The following is a 21,255-nucleotide window of genomic DNA, read 5'->3' on the forward strand; positions in this document are numbered from 1 at the left end:
GCCAGCACTGAGACCACCAAAAAAAACTTGGAAGACCAGCCGTGGAAGGAAAATACGTACATCTTAGGGAGAGCCGGCCCCTGCTGCCTGGTCTTCCCTCTGTTGCTAATCAGCTGTGTGACTTTGGGCAATTGCTTAAACTTATCTGTATAATGAATGGGTGGAGCTTCAACTCTATGAACTTTGTGTCTCATTAATTGCTCAATTTTCAGGTTGTGGACCCTAATCACTTTATTATTATTATTACCATTACTACCTTTTTAATAACAAGGGAGCTGGAGGAACTGGGCATTGAATTAAGAGCCAGGACATCCAGCTTGGCTACCTTTCTTCTTATCAGAATTCTCATGGTGTCTGCCTTAAGGTTTGGGGGATTGATTTGCATGGCCCTGGCACACATGGCCTTGCCCAGGCAAGAGGGGCCACCAGAAAAGAGCAGAAATCTCCAGCAGGAATGTCAGTAGGAAGGGCATATCCAAGGACAGAGTCTGGCTTTATTTATGGAATGGGAAGTCACTACCCACATGGTTTGAGGGAAACTGATATATTTACTTCTCTTTCCAAAATATCTTCCATTCTGCCCTGTGAAATATGACCAATCAAGGTAGGCTATGAAAGGCTCTATAAATATAAGGAGGGAGCATGATGCTGTGAAAAGAACCCTGTCCTTGGAGTCAGAAGCCTTGGATTGGATGCTGGTACTTCCACAGAATTAGTCTTTCAGACCCAGGACTCCTTTCAAGTTAGTATTAACACAATAAGATCCATGGATATGTTCCCAGCAAAGCCAAGCCGGAGCTGTCAACAGCGATGTTTGGGGAGCACGTGTTCTCCAGCCTTCCCGTTTCTCCACAGGAGAAGCACTAAGCCTTTTCAAGGTGAGGTTGTGGAAAGTCCTGAGTGGGGCTTAGAAAGCCACTCATACCTTACCCACATCAAGCTAAATCTCCAATAAATTCCCTGATGTTGTTTCAGAAAGGGCCCCTTACAGATCACATCACATCACCCAGATCTAAGATCTAGGTGGAGGGTCCAATTTTGTACCAGCTACCATAGCCATCTTGCTACACTGTTCCCAGGTTGTAGAATAACCATGATGTATCACACATATCCACGACCATATGACAAGTATGGCACCACTGACTGTCTGTAGTAGGTATGTGCAGTCTGTTAGCTACAAGAGCCAGATGAGGTGAGCCAGGGCCCACCACAGCCACTTACTGAGTGTGTGTCTCAGGTTCCTTAATAGCTCTGTGCCTCCTCTCTCTCGTGTGTTGATAGTAATACCTACCTCATAGGATTGAGTTGGCAGTGAATAAGATCAGATAGCAGAGCACCTAGCATAATGCCTGGTGAGTAGGCGCTTAGTAAACACAAGTGGTTACTTATTTTAGTCTGTTCTTTTTGTCCAGATACTATCTTATCCCAGGCTATTCTTGAGAAGAACTTTGCTTAAATATGCTTAGGGGTTCCCTTCTTCCTGGACCAGAAGGGCCCAAGTCACTGGGGAAGGAGGTTGAGGAAAGAGACACATAATGGATGAGAAGATAGGAGTCCTTTGAGACAAATTGCCAACATTTCATTTGGCTTATGGCTGTCCTTGTCTTGATGAACAGTGAAAAAACATTCTTAGGAACAGCTCAGGGGGAAGCCCTGGTATCACATTTGTGGGAAAAGAGAGTGTGAGGGAATTATACCAATAAATTATGCCAACGAAACCCAGCCCACCAAAGCAATCAATTGTTTTGCTCATTTCAAAAAACTATTTTAGGGAACATTTTTGTCTCTACTTCAAACATACTATATTCCTCGTAGTTTTTATTTATCACAAAGTGCTGTAATACTAAGGTCAATTTTAATAGATTAAAAAACCTACCTATTCCGTTACCCTAAACTTCAGTTGTTTTGATATTTCTAAGTCCTTGCACAGTCCTTGTCCATAAACTTGATAATTTTGTGAGAAAAAATAACTTATGCATAATGCATTTCAGTCTCTAAATGAAATGACTTTAGATTTATGAAAGCTTGTATCAATAAATGTGCTCATATTTCAATTTTTCCTTCGTTTCCAATGACCCCCTTAACATCCCTCACCCCAACTGAAATAAGAATATCCTCTTGCAAGACCCATTTTTCCATGGACTGTTTGTTTCTAAGAATTTTACATCTCTCAGTAGAACAGACCTTTCCATTGTCTATCCTCACCTTGGCGTCTTTTCTCACCCCAGCTTTTTGTCCCCACTAGCTGACAGTGGCCAGGACTTAGAAGCTGTAGGTGGGGTGGTAGCAGAAGCCTGCAAGTCCTGTGGCTTGGAAGGCATGTCTCTCAAGATGCACTGATAGACACTTATCTGTGACCCTCAAAAATGAACATACTGGGGGAGCATTTTTGGAAGGTCCTGGCGCCTCCTAAAAAACAAAACAAAACAATGAAACAAAAAAATAAGCAAAACAAATGATAAAACCAACTCAGGGAAGCCAATGTGGTTCAGTGGTTGAGCACCAGCTTCCTGCATATGAGGTCCCAGGTTCAATCCCCAGCTCCCAGTACCTCAAAAAAAAAAAAAAAAAGAACATGCTCCCAGTCAGTGGGGGAGACAAACAGGCAAACGAACACTGAGAAATAAACTAGAAATATGTGAATTGTACCACAGTGACATAAAGGAAAGGAGGTAGTGATTAACTTTGGGATAATAGGAAACTGAGAGGATTCATAGAGGAAAGAATGCCTGCTTGGAAGGGCTTTCTAAGAAGAGGGAATAGCACATGGGAAGATTGGGAGATAATACAACCTTTGAGCGGGCCCTCAGTGTAAATCTTGGCTTTGTAATTTATTAGCTGTGTGTCCTTAAGCTCAGTGTCCTCATCTGTAAAGATGATATTAACACCAGGCTCAGAGGGGGTTGTTCTGAGGAGTAAATGAGAGAAAGAACTTTTCACTGTGCACTTACGTGGAACACTGGGCATGTTGGATAAATGGTAGCCACTGTTATGGAGGCATGAAAGAGCATGACCTGTTGCTCTCCTGTGCCCTGGCAAAGCTTTTCAGAGTGTCATGGATGCCTTAGAATGGTCCCAAGGCTTTCCTGGAAGAAACAGGCTTGCACTTAAATGGTAAAATTCCTGGTCTGTAATGCAGCCCAAGGCAACTCATGCTCTCCCTGAGCCTCTCATTTTCTTCTCCGTGGAAAGAGATTTAACCTGACAACTGGGAAGAATTGGCTGACCCTCTACATGATGCCTATAGCATCCAATAATAAATAATTCTCCTTGAGATTACTAATGGATAGGAGATCTGCCATGATTTTGGAGCTCTCCAGGCATTCTCAATTCTCAGATGAGATCATGAGTCAAACTCTCACACAGAGAAGGAAAATAAATGCTTTTAAGCTGTGGGGCCTGTTTTAGTTTGCTAAAGTCTACCAAGGCAATATACCAGAAATGGGTCAGCTTTTACAATGGGAGTTTTTTATCTTATAAGCTTACAGTTCTGGGCCATGAAAGTGTCCACATTAAGGCATCACAGGAGCTCTTTTCTCCCTGAGCTGCAGCTGTGGGCGATCAGGCACATGGCGATGTCTGCTCATCTCTCCCCGTTTCTCCAGGCCTTGTTGCTTTCAGCTTCTGGGTTCAGTGGCTTCCTCTCAGTTTCTGTGTTCTGTTGATGTCACCATCTGGCTCCTGGGATCCTCTCTCTCAGCTTCCGGGGCTTTCTCTCTGTTTCTGCAGCCTTTTATCTATAGTCCATCTTTTTTTCCCCCCTATATATATTCCATTTATAAAGAGCTCCAGTAAGAGGATTAAGACCCTCCCCAGGCTATGCCTTACTGGAGTAAGCTAATCAAATAGCCCTTTACTGCATCTAATCTAATCAAAGGTTCACAATAGGTTCACTCCCACAGCAATGCATCTGTTTAAGAACATCATTTTCTGTGGTCCATAAAAGACTCAAACTACACAGGGCCCTTGTATGAGAGATGTCATTCTAGACTGGACCCTTCAAGTGGGCTCCATCTCCTAATGCGGCACATTTCTCCTTCCCTGGCTCTTCACAGAGGTCAGGAGAAAAGAGAAGAGAAGCAGGGAGACAAGAGGAAAAAGCAGCAGCTTTATTTTCTGAGTTCCAGACGCAGATTTCATGGTTGTTTTATGGCGATTGTTTTCTTGGTTTCCAGAACATCTTGCATTTCCATTTCTAGCACTTGGCAAGACTGTTTGTTCTTGGGGAATGACCAGATCCCATTGTTTTTACCCCCAAGCCATGAATTGAAGCCATAGACAAAGCTGTTAAGTCCCTGTTCCCAGCAAAAGGCTTTGTGTTTCTGTCATTTTACATCTTTTTCAAATCCGCAGAGGGAGAGGCGCTGCACTTAATCTACTTACCTGCCACAGCCAACGTGGCAGAGAATTCTCCACCTGAGACTTCAGTGCACAAGTTTTCCGTGAACCTCTCAGTATCACTGGCACCTGTGAGCCCAGGATTCCCCCTGGTCATCAACTCAAGCCCCCTCACTGAAGCCTTCAGGGTGAACTGGCTGTCAGGCACCGACTTTGAGGTAAGCAGCATCGACCGCGGGAGCTGTCCATAAAGCGGCGTCTCAAGATGGGGGTGGATGGGATTCTAGATCAGTGGTCGTTTCCTCCTCTTTCCTCAGATAATGTCTCCCCTATTGTAAGGTCAAGAAGTCCTGTGGGGGACATCCTAGAGTCCTCTCTGCCAGATGCCTCTGTAGCTCTTGAACTGTCTTACCCCACTTAATCCAATCCAATTGGGCATTATACTCAATTGGTTATAAATAGAAGATCTGTTTCTTGTTGCTAACAATCCTCACAAGCTATCAAATGTTAGGCATGTGTATGGTAACTGAGTTTTGGGAGTGAGAGTTTGGATACTGATCTTCTTGAAAATTGGGTCCTGAAGACCCTATCTGGTGATCCTGCTTTTCTTTGATTCTATGAGATCAAAGAAGAGACTTATTTAATATGGAAGGCACAGCCTTAGTAAAAACACATCTAAATGCCCAGCCCTACTGTGTGAACATTTTCTCTTGGATAAGTCAGACCCAATCCTTCATATTCAAGAACCATGCTAGGGAAGTGGATGTGGCTTAAGTGATTGAGCTCCCACCTACCACATGGGTGGTCCCCAGTTCAGTTCCTGGTGTCTCCTAAAGAGAAGATGAGCAGACACAGAGAGCACATAGCAAGTGGACACAGAGAGCAGACTGTGAGCACAAACAACAGTGTGGGTGTGTGTGTGTGGAATAACTAACTAACTAATAAGAAAAGAACCATGCTGCTGCTCCATGGTCTAGTTTATCATCTGGGCTCTTCCAAAGTCATTGCTTCCCTTCAGACAGGACAAATCTGCTCATTGCATGGCTAGCTGTTTGCCACTGGCAACCTAAGAAATCATCTAAGGATGTTTAAGGGGCCAGGTGTCAGGAGCTACCTAACCTTTAGTATGTCCCTTCCCCACCTCTTTGTTTAGCTGGTTTTGGAACCTCTGGCAGTTGTCATCAACCCACTCACTGGCCCTGCCTGCCATTCCCCTGGGGTTCTTGCAGAACCCAGTGGGTCCAGGCCTCCTTGGCCCAGGCCCTGTTGCTTTCCTGAGGTATGTACTAGGAGTTCTCAAATCTGGGGGATCATCAAAGTCAATGAGGGGAAGGGACTTTTAAAAATGACTGTTTCTAGGCCACATAGTAGACCTGTAGAACCCATGACCTGAGGGCCAGAGCCCATCTGGGATTCTCCTGCCTCAAGGGTGGGCCCTTTGGTCTGTAAGGAACAGTCTTCATCCCAGCATTCAGTTTATATTCCTGGGCCCGGATGCTGGTTCTGTGACTTAACTGCCCCATCTGTGTGCTCTCCTGACATCTGGCTTATCTTCAGCAGCTTCTGCTTGTCTGTTCCTGTAAGTTGTGCCAATTTCTTACCCATATATGGCACTTAGTTTATGCAGGACACTGTTCAAAGGGCTTTCTATGTATTTTACTCTTTTAATCCTCAAAGCAACCCAAAGATTGTATTATTACTCTCTTTTCACAGATGGGGAAAAATGAAGCACAGAGGAGTTAAGTAACTAGCTCTGGGTTACAAGCTTGTAGTTAGTTGAGCTGAGATTGTGACCTAGACAGTCTGGCTCCAGAGCTCTCATTTTTAAAAACAACTTTATTGAGTTATAATTCACATATTATAAAATTCACCCCTTTATAGTATACAATTAGGTGTTGTTGTTTTTTGACTATTCACAGAGTTGTACAATCATCATGACAATCTAATTTTAGAACATTTTTATTACCCCAAAAAGGAAATCCCATACCTATTAGCAGTTACTCATCATTCTCTCCTACCTGCCCTAGCAACACTAATCTACTTTCTGTCTATATGGATTTGCCTATTCTGGATATTTCTTATCAATGGAATCATACAACATGTGGTCTTTTGTGGTGGACTTTTTCACTTAGCAAAAAGATTTCAAGGTTCATCCTTGTTGTCTGTATCAGCATTCCATTTCTTTTTATTGCTGAATAATATTGCCTTGTATGGATATGCCACAATTTTTTTTAAGAAAGATTTCTTTTGTTTTTTAAAGATTTATTTATTTATTCCATGCCCCCCCACCCCTGGTTATTGTTCTCTGTGTCTATTTGCTGCGTCTTCTTTGTCTGCTTCTGTTGTTGTCAGTGGCATGGAAATCTGTGTTTCTTTTTGTTGCGTCATCTTGTGTCAGCTCTCCGTGTGTGCAGCACCATTCTCGGGCAGACTGCACTTTCTTTCGCGCTGGGCGGCTCACCTTATGGGGCACACTCCTTGCACGTGGGGCTCCCCTACGTGGGGGACACCCCTGCATGGCATGGCACTCCTTGCGCACATCAGCGCTGCACGTGGGCCAGCTCCACACGGGTCAAGGAGGCCCGGGGTTGGAACTGTGGACCTCCCATGTGGTAGACGGATGCCCTAACCATTGGGCCAAGTCCGCCGCCAGATAGGCCACATTTTATTTAACCATTCATCAGTTGACAGATATTTGGTTTGTTTCCACTAGAGAGGACTCATTCTTAACTGCTATATTCTGCTGCCTCTGATGATGATGTTGATGATAATGATTCTTCACAGTTGCATACAGTTTAAAGCATATTCTCTTGACTATCATGACTGGCCTTGATATTATTTTAAAATTTTTTATTCCTATTTTGGAAATAAGATAAATGAGAGATAACAAGGTTAATTGATTTCTTCACAGCCAGTGAAGGATGAAATAACTTAACTCAGGTCTTCTCACTTCAAAGCCCAGGCTCTTCCTCCCACATTGCTATGCCCATCTACTGCTTTTGTGGTGAGGCCCCAAATCCTTCATGGGGACTAGTCTTCCCACATCCCATGTGATTCAAGCAGGGCCATCAACCAAGGAAGAATTCTGTCCTGTCCCTAACCCCTAGTCTCAGTTCAAGAGTGTAGTGTAGTGTCCTCCTGTCCAAGTGGTCCCCTCCTGGAACCCTGCAGCTGCCCAGGACCCTGGCACTAGGATGGACCACAGGTTCACGAGTCCTGAAGATGTTCTTAAGAACTGGTTGTTTCTTCCCAGAGACTGCTCAACATTATCAACTATTCCCTCCAAACAAAATCCTATTCTCTGGCCCATAATGCTTATAAGAGACAGTCCTTCCACTTCAGAACATGGTAACGCCATTTCTGTGGCAGAGCCTGGCCCTCCTTGAGTAACCTGGGCACCTTGGAGGATGATGAATGCAGTGAGGAGGTTAGTGGGTTCAGAGGCCTGGCCACTGTTGGCCTCAGACTCGGCTGTGCAGAGCCTTCCAAGGGTGAGCTCCAACTCATGCTAGAGGCCAGGCCTCCCTGCTTTGGACAGAGGGCTCAGGACTCCTGGATGGGTGCAGAGGATTTATAAAGAGGACAACTCCCCCGGATGGAGACTTTACCATATGCCAGACATTCCCCCTAAACATTTTATATGAAGCCACTCCTTTCATACCCACATCAATGCTATGAAGTACTATACTGATATTTGCATATTAAAGGTGGGAAAACTGAGGCCTAGAGAGACTGAGAGTCCTGCCAGATTCACATAGGTGGGAGGTGGCAGACTTGGGACTTGGGATCAGGCAGGCTGGCCCCAGAGCCCTTGCTTATAACCCCCATGCTGTGCTGGCTCACTATCACCCAAAAAGAGATTCCAGAGCCTTCTTCAGCCACCTGTGACTAATTATCTGGTTAAGGGGTTTCCTCCTGGAGCAGCCCCAAGAAGGCTAGCTCTGAGAAGCCAGGGAGGTGTGACTGCCAAGCTCAGCAGCTGCAAAGGCTGACTGACTGGTGTCCTGGGCAGGCTCGTGCTGCCTCCCTCCCACATGCTCAGCTCCGAGCCTGACTCCCCCTTTGTCCATCTACGATCTGCAGCACTGCGGACTCTGGCTTGCTGGTGTTGTCAATTACCTGTCATTTTGCCTGACTGCAGATTTGCCCAGCCTTGTCCAGAACGACCTCAAACTTCACATGCTTAAAACCAAATGTACCACCTTTCAACAAAACTGAGAGTGTGGGCTAACAGCCAGATTGCTTGTGACCTATCCAGGGCCCAGGGCTCCCAGCCCTGTGACCTTCAGAGAGTACCTAACCCTCTCTATCTTAGTTTCCTTATATGTGAAATGGGGAGACATTTTACCAGTCTATGGCTATTGTGATGATTAAATGAAATGCTTTACAAAATGGGTTAGCAAAAGCCAGCACATAGTAAACATTTAATAAATGGCTGGTATACTAGTCGGTCAAAGGGGTGCTGATGCAAAGTATCAGAAATCGGTTGGCTTTTATAAAGGGTATTTATTTGGGATAGAGGCTTACAGTTACCAGGCCATAAAGCATAAGCACTACCCTTGCCAAAGTCTGTTGCAATGTGTTAGAGCAAGATGGCTGCCAATGTCTGTAAGGGTTCAATCTTCCTGGGTTCCTCTTTTCCCAGGGCTCATTTCTCTCCAGGCTTAGCTGCTCTTCTCACTCCACATGGCCAGCTGTAGATTATCAGGCAAATGGTTGTCTCTCTTCCTGGGACCTCTGCCTTATCTGCTTCTCTGTGTGTTTACTTCCCAGGCTCCAGCTCAAAACTCCAACCTCCCTTCTCTGTGTTGGGGTTCTCTGTGAGTTCCCACCCACCAAGGGGGCAGGGACTCAACAGTTATACTGAAATGGCCCAGTCAAAGCCCTAATCATAACTTAATTATGCCCAGAGAAAGCAGACCAGTTTATAACACAATCCAATATCTATTCTTGGAATTCATGAACAATATCAAACTGCTACACTCCACCTTCTGAATTCCAAAAAGACTTTATAATATTTAAAAAACCTTATTTCAGGGAAACGGACTTGGCCCAGTGGTTAGGGTGTCCATCTACCACATTGGAGGTCCGCGGTTCAAACCCTGGGCCTCCTTGACCCGTGTGGAGCTGGCCCATGGGCAGTGCTGATGTGCGCAAGAGCTTGGGGTGTCCTCCGTGTAGGGGAGCCCCACGCGCGAGGATTGCACCCGTAAGGAGAGCCGCCCAGCGCGAAAGAAAGTGCAGCCTGCCCAGGAATGACGCCGCCCACACTTCCCATGCCACTGACGACAACAGAAGTGGACAAAGAAACAAGACGCAGCAAATGGACACAGAGAACAGACAACCGGGGGAGGTGGGGGGGGATTAAATAAATAAATAAATCTTTAAAAAAACAACAACAACAAAAAAACCACCTTATTTCAGTAGCAATACTAAGCACAAAATCATATCACAATCAGTTTATGAAAATAGTTTGTCTTAGGGCAAAGTCCCATCTGCTGTATACCTTTGGAACTTACAAAAACATTTATCTGCTTCCAATACACAAATGGACAGACAAAGAACAAACATTTGCATTACAATAAGGAGAAATTGGGAGGGAAACATGAGTCCAGAACAGTTCTGTAAACCTGCAGGGTATACTTCATTAGATGTCCAAGTCTCAGAGTCATTCTTAGGATGATGATTTCTTCTTCCTGGGGCCTCATGAGGCCCCATCCTTTCCACATGCTTGCCCAATGGTCATTTTCTTGGTTCCACCCTCATCAAACATCTGGTGTCAACCAAGCTCCAGACCTCACCCTCCAAGAGCATTGGGATGACTCCCAAACCTTACCTAATCTTTGGGTTAGAGTCTTAACCTGCCCCCCAAGTACAGTGAGGTGAAGGCAATATCCTCCCTAACCTAGCTTGAGAGAGGCTCAACCCTCTCAGTGCAACGAGTTAACTGCCTGGTCTTCCCTAATTCGTGAGGGACAGGTCCACCCCTCTCAGACCTATGGGGTGCTGACCTTAACTGCCCTCATCCTTGGGGAATGTGCTCCATCCTCTCTGTGCCCTGGGGTGGCAAAACTCTCTCTGAACATGGAGGGAGAGGAGGGCAAGTGGTGGGAACTTCTACCCTCTTCAACTGCGGGGGCAAACTCACCCTTTCTGTACTCATGGGTGGCATTCCTCTCTTGGCCCAAGGCGATGTCTTAATTCCAGATCTCAGCTTTCATGGCTTTCCTCTTGAAGTTGCTTCTCCTTCAATCTCTCCCTTCCATGTCCCTTTTAGCCCAAACTGACAGTCTAGCACCAGAGTCTATGCCTTTGACCCCTTTGCTGTGCTGCCTCTCACCTACCACGAGCCAAGCACAGAGTCCAGGTCACCTCCATTTCTGTGGACACTAGGTCAATCCTGCTTGCTGGTGGGGCCAAGACTATACCTGCCTTCCTCCTATTCACACCTTCCCCCCTCATTGTGCCCTCAGTCCACATCTGTGACTGTTCTCCCTTCTCTCAACCAATCTTGACCCTTCAAAGTCAAACACAACACCCCAGGCCTCCTCCTCCACGACCCCTGCCCTGGCTCAGCACAGCTCATAATGTACTTTTCTTTCCTGATTTTTATAGTGCCCTTGGTTATACCTGGCATTATACTGTTTAATTAGACAAGAATGATTTCTGTAATTATTTTTGCCTGGAAACAAAATCAGGGAAAGGTAAAGTGACTTCCCCAAGGTCACAGAGAAGTTCAGTGGTAAAGACAGGATTGGAGCTGGGTTTTTGTCACTGTAGAAGGTTAAAAGTCTCCTTGCTTCGTCTCAGTTGTATTAATTACCAAAATGTTCTATTAGCATAATTAAGGACATTTACGAAACTTAGCCTTTGATGTCCCAAAGGAGTCTGGGCCTTCTGAGGGATCTGGGGGCTAAGTTGGTGGCAGGGATGTGCAGACATAGTGAGACGTCTCAGAACTGGGCCGCCCTTCTAAGGCTGAAGCTCTCTCCAGTTAACTTCAGCAGGAAATCCCAGCATGGTTTGCCAAGGGTCCAGGAAGCAACATCCCTAGATTCTGGTGATATCCTCTGGCCCTGGCTCTTGGAATCCCTCCCACACTTCCAAAACACTTGTACAGAGGACAAAATTCCAGATAACAGGAGAATGTGTGGAAAGGCACACAAAATGTGAATGCCTGAAAATATAGTATGCATCGCTTATTTATGCAGATGTACCCAGTGTCTCTTCTGTTGTTTATACTTGGATGTGGCCTTGGGAAATAGAGAATGGAGAGATGAGCCAGATATAATTCAACAGCAATCCCAGGCAAGTACAGTATACTGCACTTAGAGATGAGAAAATCCAAGTACATTCAGGGTAGTTAAGAGATTGTCCAAGATTCCACCTCAGGTCATGAGAGATTTTTCTAATTCTCAGACTTTCCATCTCTAGTCAATTGCACCAAGATGTTTGCTAAATATTTTTCTTTCCTAATTAAAATCAGCATCAGAGGCAGAAGTCCCTTGAGTAAAGTGTCACAGGACTTACGTTGGAAGAAATAAGATGAAACAACTGGTTGCCCTGACAGTAAATGAAAGGTGTTCTCCAGGATGCCAATTGCTTCCTTCCCAGTAAGCCATTCCTTTGCAAAATGCATGCATGCAGTTCTTCCTTTGCATGATTGCTCATAATTTTGCTTTTGGTTTTAGGTTGTCACCACTGAGAAGGAACAACTAGATTTTGAAACAGGACCAAACATCTTTGATTTACAGATTTATGTTAAGGATGAGGTTGGTGTCACTGACCTTCAGATCCTGACTGTCCAGGTAACAGATGTGAATGAGCCGCCTCAGTTTCCAGGCAACCTGGCAAAAGGTAAGGTGCACTGGGGTGGACAATGCAGTCCAGACTGTGGCATCAGGAAGGACCTTGAGGGATGGAGAGAAACAGACAAGTAAATAAACAAGCAGATGTTTTCCCTGAAAAGACAGCTGCCTGATGAGCAGAGGGCAAATGAAACGTCCCTCAGCTCAGCACTCCCAATAACAGTGTCCAGCAACTGACAAAGCCCCTCTTGTTCATGGTTTCTCTTGGTTTCCTCCCAGCCCTGTGGAGGAAACTGAGGCTCAGAGACCTCCAGTGAATCATTCTGGAAGAACGTGTGCTGAGCCCATCATAGACCCAATACTGCGCACTACAGACATTAGCAGACTTATTCGGTCTCCCCATGGCTTCTACATTCAGGGTCTGCACAGAGTAGGGACAGTTTTAGGTCCTGGAGCATAGGGGAACTTCCTACACGATGTCACCCGGTTCATGGCTTTAAACACCATCCAAATGCTGAATCCCCACCCCAGCTCCACAAGACTGCCGTTCCCATCCAGGCTCCCTGCTGAACTCCCAACTCAAATATCCAACATCTCCACCTGGATGTCTAACAGATCTCAAATCTAATGTGTCCCCAGGCAAAAAGCTCAACACCTTCCATGTGCCCTACCCAAACCTGCTTCTCCTGTGTCTCTGAATACCACAGTCTTGCAGTATAAAGCTCTTGGTTGGTGATTCTTTTCTTTCAACACTTTAAATATTTCATCCGACGCCTTCTTGGTTCCATGGTTTCTGAGGAGAAATCTGAACTTAATCTTCCAGTATTGCAGAAATGCCTGTTGAAGGTAGATTGCATCTCTGCCAGCACAGAGCACGGAGGACCTTCGGCACGGCCGGTGGTTGCCACACGGCACGGCCTGCTCCTCCCTTCCCCGGCAGCCAAGAACAACTCTGAAGGAGATGAAGTCAAGTTCCGTTCCCTTCCCCGAGCTTCTATAAACCTTTTCCTATTCCATCCCACCTCTTTTCCACTCGAAAATGCTCCTTTCTGCTGACTGCTGCTGAGATGCTGAGTGTGCGTTAAGGTGTTAGCATAGCACCTAGTTTAGGAGGACTTTGCACGTAACAGTGGACCTGGGACAGGGAGCAACCTCCCAGTGGAACAAGCACCTGTGCTTGCTTCCCCACTCTCTTTCCTTATCACTTCCTTCTTCTCCCCAAACAGTAGAACCCTATGTCATCTCTCAATGAAAGAAACAAACGAAGCCTTGATCCTGCCTTGGCCTACCTAGTACTTAATTCCTCTAAACGGATGCCTTACCATGGCCTTATTAGTGCCTCCCTCCTTCCCAAATGTTGGCATTCTTAGTTCCCTGTGGACGTTGTATGGCTGTTTCAGTCTTGGAATTCCTCATTTGCATTATCTGGTAAAACATTTCTTGTTCTACTTTGAACACGGGTACAGGTCTAGAGCTCTACATAGCAGAAGGAACAAACCCCGGATCCATCTACCAGGTTGAGGCCTTTGATCCAGAAGACACAAGCCGAAACATACCCCTTAGTGTAAGTCTCCTTGTACACCGAGGAGGAGTTTGCTGTGCTGTCTTTGACCAGGGAGCCTGGTGCTTTGTGTCTAAGCAGGGCACGTTTGGGCAGTGGAAATGGGGGAAATACGCTGTCCACTTCTAAAACATAGTGGATAGTGAATGGTTGCATCCCAGATTGGGTTTATTGCTCTGTGTGATCTTGAATAAATTTTTGACCTCTCTAAGCTTCAGTTTCTTCTCTGTAACATGGGAATAATACTCACATAGGGGGGTTGTGAGTATTAAATAGATAATGCAGGTAAAAGCACTTTGCACAGTACATTCCAAAACTGCTCAATATTTTAAAAATCCTGTCTGATAACCGCGCCCCCCCCCCATATTATTTTTAAAGTAAGCATAAAACATATACCTCAAAGTCAGGCATTTACATGATAGAAGTACCTGCACCCACTCGAGTTGTTCTGGTTCAGGAATTCAGGTTCTGTGAGATTTTGTGGAAGGAATGGATGGCAAGGACCATGTCCTCTTCAAGAGATGAAGCCAAGCTGCTTAGAGCCAAGTTAAAAAATAAAAATAAAAAAGAGTCTCAGGATTTCTAGGCCATGGAGAAATCCAGGCTCTGCCCTGGAGAGTTAGTTGCCTGCTGGTTCAGTTGGAGACAGCTGACCTCTCTTCTTTCCCTTTTTAATCAGTGTCTTCACTCCAGCTACCAGTAGGGCTCCTGGAGCCAGCAGCCCTCAGGGGAAGCCCTTTAGGTCGTCCCCGGGTGTGGCCGCCTCAGCTCCTAGTACTGCCCACTGAAATGGCCCTCTGCACTCAGGGCAGCTGGGTAGCCCCAGCTGGAAAACGGGAAAAAATAAGAAGCTAATCCCACCCCACTAACCTTAGAGCAGGCAACAATCCTGCAAATCCCACTGTATATAAGAGAATAGAAGGCTTGAAACATGACACTCGGCAAATCGGTAACACCAGGAGGCTGTTGATGCACATTTGCAGCTTCAACAGGACTCCTTTCACTAACTGAAGGCAGTGAGCATTGGGAATAAACTCCAGGACTGATATAACATAGTTTGCAAGGTCTGAAACAAAGCTTTTAAAGATTACTGGACACATCTTAAAATAAGGGAATAGTCGGTTTTTATTAGATGATCCTTATGTCCCCCCAAAATCAGCTATTCGTTCACTTCTTCATTCTAGATTCCTTACGTCAAAATTTGTATGAATAAGTGAATGAATATGCAAACACTTAATGTGTCCCTACTATGTGCTAGGAGCAGTGCTAGGTGATTTACACACATACTTATTAATAATATACTTATAGTATCAGTTAGGAATGTATTTGTCTACAAATTACAGAAAATGTAACCTGCCTGCAGATAGGCAGTCCTGGACTGGAGTAGCTACTTAATGGTGCCATCAGGGAACTGGGTTCTTCCTATTTTTCTGTTCTTCCATCCAGAGTATGTTGGCTTTGCTCTCTTTTTTTCTGACTTCGTGGTTGCAAGGTAGCTGCTAAACCTCCAGTCTTTCCTGAGTCCCAGGCAGGAAGAAGAAAAAAGGATGAAGAAGGGGCAAAAGGTGAAGGGGCTATGCCAGTCCAATCTGTCCCTTTTTTGGCAGGGTAACAAGAATTGGTCAGAACTGAATTATGTCCTATGCCACTGTTGTTTGTGACCAGGGGAAAAGAGATTCTGAATGGGGTTAAGTGAACACCCAAAAGTATAATATCTTGCTTTTATAGTTAGTTCATTTCAACAGTTTCTGAGGATCTGCTATGTGCCAGGCATTCCATTAGAAACTTTGGATACAAAGACGAGTAAGATACATCTGTCTCAGAAAATTTATAGTCTGGATGGGAAATATTCATTTATAAACAAAATAATCATTCACTATGATAATTGCTGTAAAGTTCATACAAGATGCAGTGGGGGCAAAGTGGAAGGACTCTCAGCTGTGAAGAAAAATATTTATTTTAAAACCTCCGTTTTTTTGTTTTTGTTTTTGTCTTTATTTTTTTAACGTTACATTAAAAAAATATGAGGTCCCCATATACCCCCACCCCCCTCACTCCACTCCTCCACCCATAACAACAACCATCATCATGAGACATTCATTGCATTTGATGAATACATCTCTGAGCACCACTGCACCTCATGGTCAATGGGCCACACCATAGCCCACACTCTCCCACAGTCCACCCAGTGGGCCATGGGAGGACATACAGTGTCCGGTAACTGTCCCTGCAGCACCACCCAGGACAACTCCAAGTCCCGAAAACACCCCCATATCACATCTCTTCCTCCCACTCCCTACCCCCAGCAGCCACCATGGCCACCCTCCCCACACCAATGCCACACTTTCTTTGATTACTAATCACAATATAAACCTGTTTTTAATACATATATTTTTGAAGGTACCCAGAAGAGTTAAGGTCACAGTCCCCTTAAGAACACTTCATGGAGCAGGTTGTTACCTTTAAGGTGATGAGAAGCAACCCAGGTGGACAGCACCTGCAGCAGGTGTTGCCCCTCAGAAGAAAATATGGGAAGTGGATTTAGCTCAACGGATAGAGTGTCTGCCTACCACATGGGAGGTCCAGGGTTCACACCCAGGGCCTCCTTGACCCATGTGGAGTTGGCTCACATGCAGCGCTGGTGCTCACAAGGAGTGCCCTGCCATGCAGGAGTGTCCCCTGCATAGGCGAGCCCCACTCGCAAGGAGTGAGCACCATAAGGAGAGCCGCCCGGCATGGAAAAAAGTGCAGCCTGCCCAGGAATGGTGCTGCACACACAGAGAGCTGACACAGGGAGATGATGCAACAAAACGAGACAGATTCCCAGTGCTGCTGACGAGAATGCAAGTGGACACAGAACACACAGCGAATGGACACAGAGAGCAGACACCTGGGGGGTGGGGGAAGGGAAGAGAAATAAATAAAAAATAAGTCTTAAAAAAGAAGAAGAAAACATGGCACCATCTAAAGGGGCCGAGAGCAGCTGAAGGGTACAGGGGCTTGGAACCGGGTGGCTGGAAAGGTGGCTTCTGCTGTGAGTTTAGGAGTTGGCTGGGAGGGGAGGTACTCCAAGTTGCAGCAGAAAGTGTTGATGAAATATTTAACACCTGTGCAAGACCTAATAGCTGCACAGAAAGTCAACTGCCAGCCTGCAGGAGCAGTGAACCCAACAGAAGGAAATGTTCCCAGATGAGAAGGAGATACTAACAGTTTAGGAAGTAACACATTATGGTCTTTGTACTTAGAAGTTTGATTCTGGGTACTTCGGGGGCCCTAAGTGACATATTTTGCTCTATAAAAGTAGAAAAGAGGATTGGTTAATTTGCTCTTAACTAAAACTACGCTTCTGAGCCTTGGCTGTCAACTAAAATCACCAGGAGAGCTTTAAGAAATACCCACACGTGGGTCCCTCCCCTAAGAGTCTGATGTAATTGGCCCAAAGGTGGCCCAGACATGAGGATTTTAAAGATACCAGGTGATCCACTGTGCTGCCAGGGTTGAGAACAGCTGCTTCTCAACAGTCCTTCTTTTGGAGTTTTGAATTCTGTGGGTCTGGGATGGGCCTGGGAATCTGCATGTTTGCCAAGCATCCTAGGTAATTCTTCTGATCAGAGAGTCTGGGACGCTGGTTTCTGAGTGTTTCTTAGAGGATGTTTAGGCCCTTGTGTGAAAACATACTCAAAATGCTGAATGGACATAGACAGCAGACAATGGAGGGAGGGGGGAGAAATAAATAGGTAAATCTTTTTAAAAATGCAGATTCCTGGAGACTGTATCTGATTGCTCAGTCATAATCTCTGCAGTGGAGCCCAAGAATCACAAAATTCCCAGGTGATCCTGATGCACATTGTACTTCAAGAAGCACTGGACTAAGTAAACAAGGCTAGACCTTAATTATACACCAAGGCAGGTGCATGAAGGGACTTGGACTTGGTTTGTGCTCCATGAGTCACCTTGCTGGTGGCAGCAACTAGAGGTGGAGGATGAATTTTTAAAAAAGCTCTGGGACATCTCTGTAACCCTAACTCTTTAAAAATGACAAATCCTATAGCCCTCATCCAGTGGTCTGAAGTAAAACTGTGTCATAGATCATGTAAAACAGGGGCTAATCCAGAAACCAATGTTATTTGCTCCTTCCTTTAAAAATCAATTAAAAGACATATGGTTTACCTGATTTAGACCAGCAACGTCCAATAGAACTATACCATGAGCCACAAACGAAAGCCACATATGTCAGGTTAAATGTTCTAGAAGCCACATTAAAAAGAGTAAAAAGAAACAGGTGGGATAAAATTTTAACGATAAATTTTACCGAACTCAATATATCCAAAATATTATCACTTCAGCATAAATATGATCAATAAACTACACTCTTTTTCCTAAGAAGTCTTCAAAATTAGTGTGTATTTTGCACTTATGGCCGATCTCCATTCAGACCAGTCACATTTCAAATGCTCAATAGTCATATGTACAGCTGATCAGTGGCTACTGGATAGGTTGGCGCCGGCTTTGAGCTGACATTAGCTCCCTCTCTCTGTGCACTTTCTGTGTTGTGATGGGTGCAGGAGAAGCCGGGGCTCAGAGGCAGGCATTAAGAGTAGGCTCAGAGGATAAAGAAATGGAAGATGCTCTGCACATGTACAATTATATTTACTGGCATTTATTCTCTGGGCCCCCTCTGCTCTGTCTCTTCACCTCCTGCAGGAGGCAACATGAGACTCCCACCCCACACACGTGCAACCCCCACACTTCCTCTATCCCCTTCTGCTTGGAAATGGCCACTGCGACTGCAGCTGAGCCTCCTCAGAGACTCTAAGGACCGTTAATCAGTTTCGCAGCTGGAGGCAAAGTGATCTAGTGCAGCAATTCCTCCATTAAGGGGCTTTCTCTTGGCCCTTCCATTAGGGAAGGACTTTTGCATAAAGTGAAATGTGCTTTGTCTTCACTAGGGTAGACAAAAGGATTAGCTTAAAAGAGCAATAACCTTGCTACTAGCTGGGCCACTAGAAGGGCAAAATGGAGAGTCATTCTTCTCTCTCTGCTTCCATCTTGCTTGTATCTCTCTCCTGGCTCCAAAAGGTCTTCCTGGGAATAAAATGATTGTCACATGCGAAACTGATCGCAGAAGGGTGCTGGCTGGATGGGACTTTTCAGGCCCTTTGAGCAGCCCCTTATTTCATAAGTAAAGGAGGGAGCTGAGGTCCTCGCCTGGGCCAGGTAGCTCCAGTGAGAACCAAGCTCTCCTGACCCCAGCTCCCATTCATCTCCTTCTACCCTGTTCTGGCAAATTCCGTACTGGTGCCCTGCCCCTTGCTTTCCTGAGTGGCAGCACACTTCCTCTTTCCTTTGAGGCCCCCCCACCCAATCCAGCCCTTCCTGGCTTCTGCCTCCTAACTTACTGGTAGTCTTTGTATAAAGTGTTTCCACTCCAAGTTCTTCTTAAAATGCTCAAGAAAGAAAAAAAAAAATGGAAATGGTAATTCCCATTCCAAATATGTCACCAGGAATTGTCCTAAAGATTAGTGTTGCCCAACTCATGCAGAATAGGACCCAGGCTGGTTATGGAAAAAGACAAAATCTGAGAGGATAGGAGCATTTTGCATTTACAAACATGTCTCTTCTAAAAAACGCTTAAGTATTTGCCTAAGCACCACTTCGCTCATCCTCATAGCAATACGGCATCATCAGGAGCCAAGTAAAAGGTTTGACTTTTAAAAAAATGGCAGTTTTTCTTTTCCCTGGGCACCCTTCCCTGCCTCCCCCTATCTCCTCCCCCTAACTTGGAATGGGGGTGGAATAGGGGGTAAGCCAGAAGGAACTGAGGTTTTCAACAAAATATTCAGATTAAACTGAAATATAAAATAGCCCCATGGGTGTCATATTTTTAACTTGCCACGACCTGGTTGGGAGCATATGCATGTGCTCTTGGTCCTCTGGGTGGGTTGTGGGCTTTTACTCAGAGGTGAGGACCCAGTGGCACTCTCTGGCCTTTGGAAGAATAGGGGTCCTTCCTTCCCTCTGGAAACTTGGCCCCGGGTTGCCTGGGAGTTGACTGCTCTGTTCCATAGGAGACGGAAGGCTGTATTCTTACTGCGTGTTCCCACTTCAGGCCTGAAAGCAAAGCAAAACTGGCACAGGCTGACCCACTGCCTGTAACTCTGGCTGTCCCAAAGGTGGCCTGCTCTCCCCAGGGATCCTGACATTTAGGGAAACTGGGACGGCTCCATCTCACCCTCCTTTCTCCCTACACCAATGGTACAAAAAAGGGTGAATGCAGCAGGAAGTATGGGTTCGTTCTCTTCCAAACGGAAGCTTTTGTGTCCCTGAGCTGCAAAGAGGATACAAATAGAGAAACCTGGGGGGGGGGGGGGGGGTGGTGGTAAAGGAATATTCCCAGCAGGGAAACCGGAGAGCTTGTTTGACAAGCATTTGTTAGCTGAATTGATCTGATTACTCAGTACTTTTCTCAGCCAGTACTGGGGCAGAGAGGGGCTGCAATTGCTTTTCATTCTATTTAATTTCTGTTTTCCAAGAATGAATATCAGGGGAGCAGCTTTGATTAAACAAGCCTTTAAAAAGGGGAGAGAATGCCAGGTTTTACAGAAAGCCTTACTGAGTTGTTGGCAAATGGCCACATGACACAATATTTTTAGTCTATGGATATTATCTCCTAAATACAAAACTGCTACTCCATTAACATGAGCTCATAAGTTCAGGGATAAAAGAAATTAGCCTGGTACTAAAAGAAAAAAATATCAGGATTCCAGGAAATCAGTCTTTTAATAGAAATTAAAAAGAAAACTCCCATGTCCCTAGTTCTTCAGTTCTCTATACCCTTTCTATCTGCCATTTCTTTTCTTTTTTTCTTTGTCTTTTTCTTTCCCTATATGTATACGTGACTGCAGGCAGAACTGTAGAAGACTTTATGGACAGTCTAGCATTACCACATTCAAATGCATTTTAAAAAATATTTGGGGCGGCAGACTTGGCCCAGTGGTTAGGGCGTCCATCTACCACATGGGAGGTCTGTGGTTCAAACCCCCGGCCTCCTTGACCTGTGTGGAGCTGGCCCACGCGCAGTGCTGATGCGCGCAAGGAGTGCCCTGCCATGCAGGGGTGTCCCCTGTGTAGGGGAGCCCTACGCGCAAGGAGTGCACCGTATAAGGAGAGCTGCCTAGCACGAAAGAAAGTGCGGCCTACCCAGGAATGGCGCCACCCACACAGAGAGCTGACACAACAAGATGACGCAACAAAAAGAAACACAGATTCCCGTGCTGCTGACAACAATAGAAGCGGACAAAGAAGACACAGCAAATAGACACAGAGAACAGACAACCGGGGTGGGGGGGAGGGGAGAGAAATAAATAAATAAATAAATAGATCTTTAAAAAATATATATATTTGGCAAGATTTTTTGTTGTTGTTGCTGCTGTTTTGCTTTGTTTAAAGATTCTTTAAGGTGGGAACACTGGTCTCAGATGGGAAATGAGCAAAAGGAAATCCCAGTATTTAATATTTAACAAATATTTATTAAGCATCTATTATGTG

The 21,255-nt window shown here is 45.3% G+C and overlaps 1 protein-coding gene across 4 annotated transcripts in view; it reads left to right on the plus strand.

Annotated features, from left to right (window-relative positions):
• CDHR3 (cadherin related family member 3) overlaps positions 1-21,255 on the plus strand; it is a 68,980-nt gene that overhangs the window by 11,427 nt on the left and 36,298 nt on the right. For all 4 annotated transcript variants that reach the window (XR_009185849.1, XR_009185851.1, XR_009185850.2 and 1 more), the window contains exons 2-4: positions 4,354-4,556; positions 12,030-12,195; positions 13,613-13,710. Coding sequence is in view for 1 of the 4 variants with exons in the window: in XM_058297146.1 (XP_058153129.1) it covers positions 4,354-4,556; positions 12,030-12,195; positions 13,613-13,710 (467 nt within the window). In the remaining 3 variants the exon portion in view is untranslated. The remainder of the gene's footprint in view (positions 1-4,353; positions 4,557-12,029; positions 12,196-13,612; positions 13,711-21,255) is intronic.

Source organism: Dasypus novemcinctus, chromosome 5 (genome assembly GCF_030445035.2).
Source record: "Dasypus novemcinctus isolate mDasNov1 chromosome 5, mDasNov1.1.hap2, whole genome shotgun sequence".
NCBI lineage: Eukaryota > Metazoa > Chordata > Mammalia > Cingulata > Dasypodidae > Dasypus > Dasypus novemcinctus.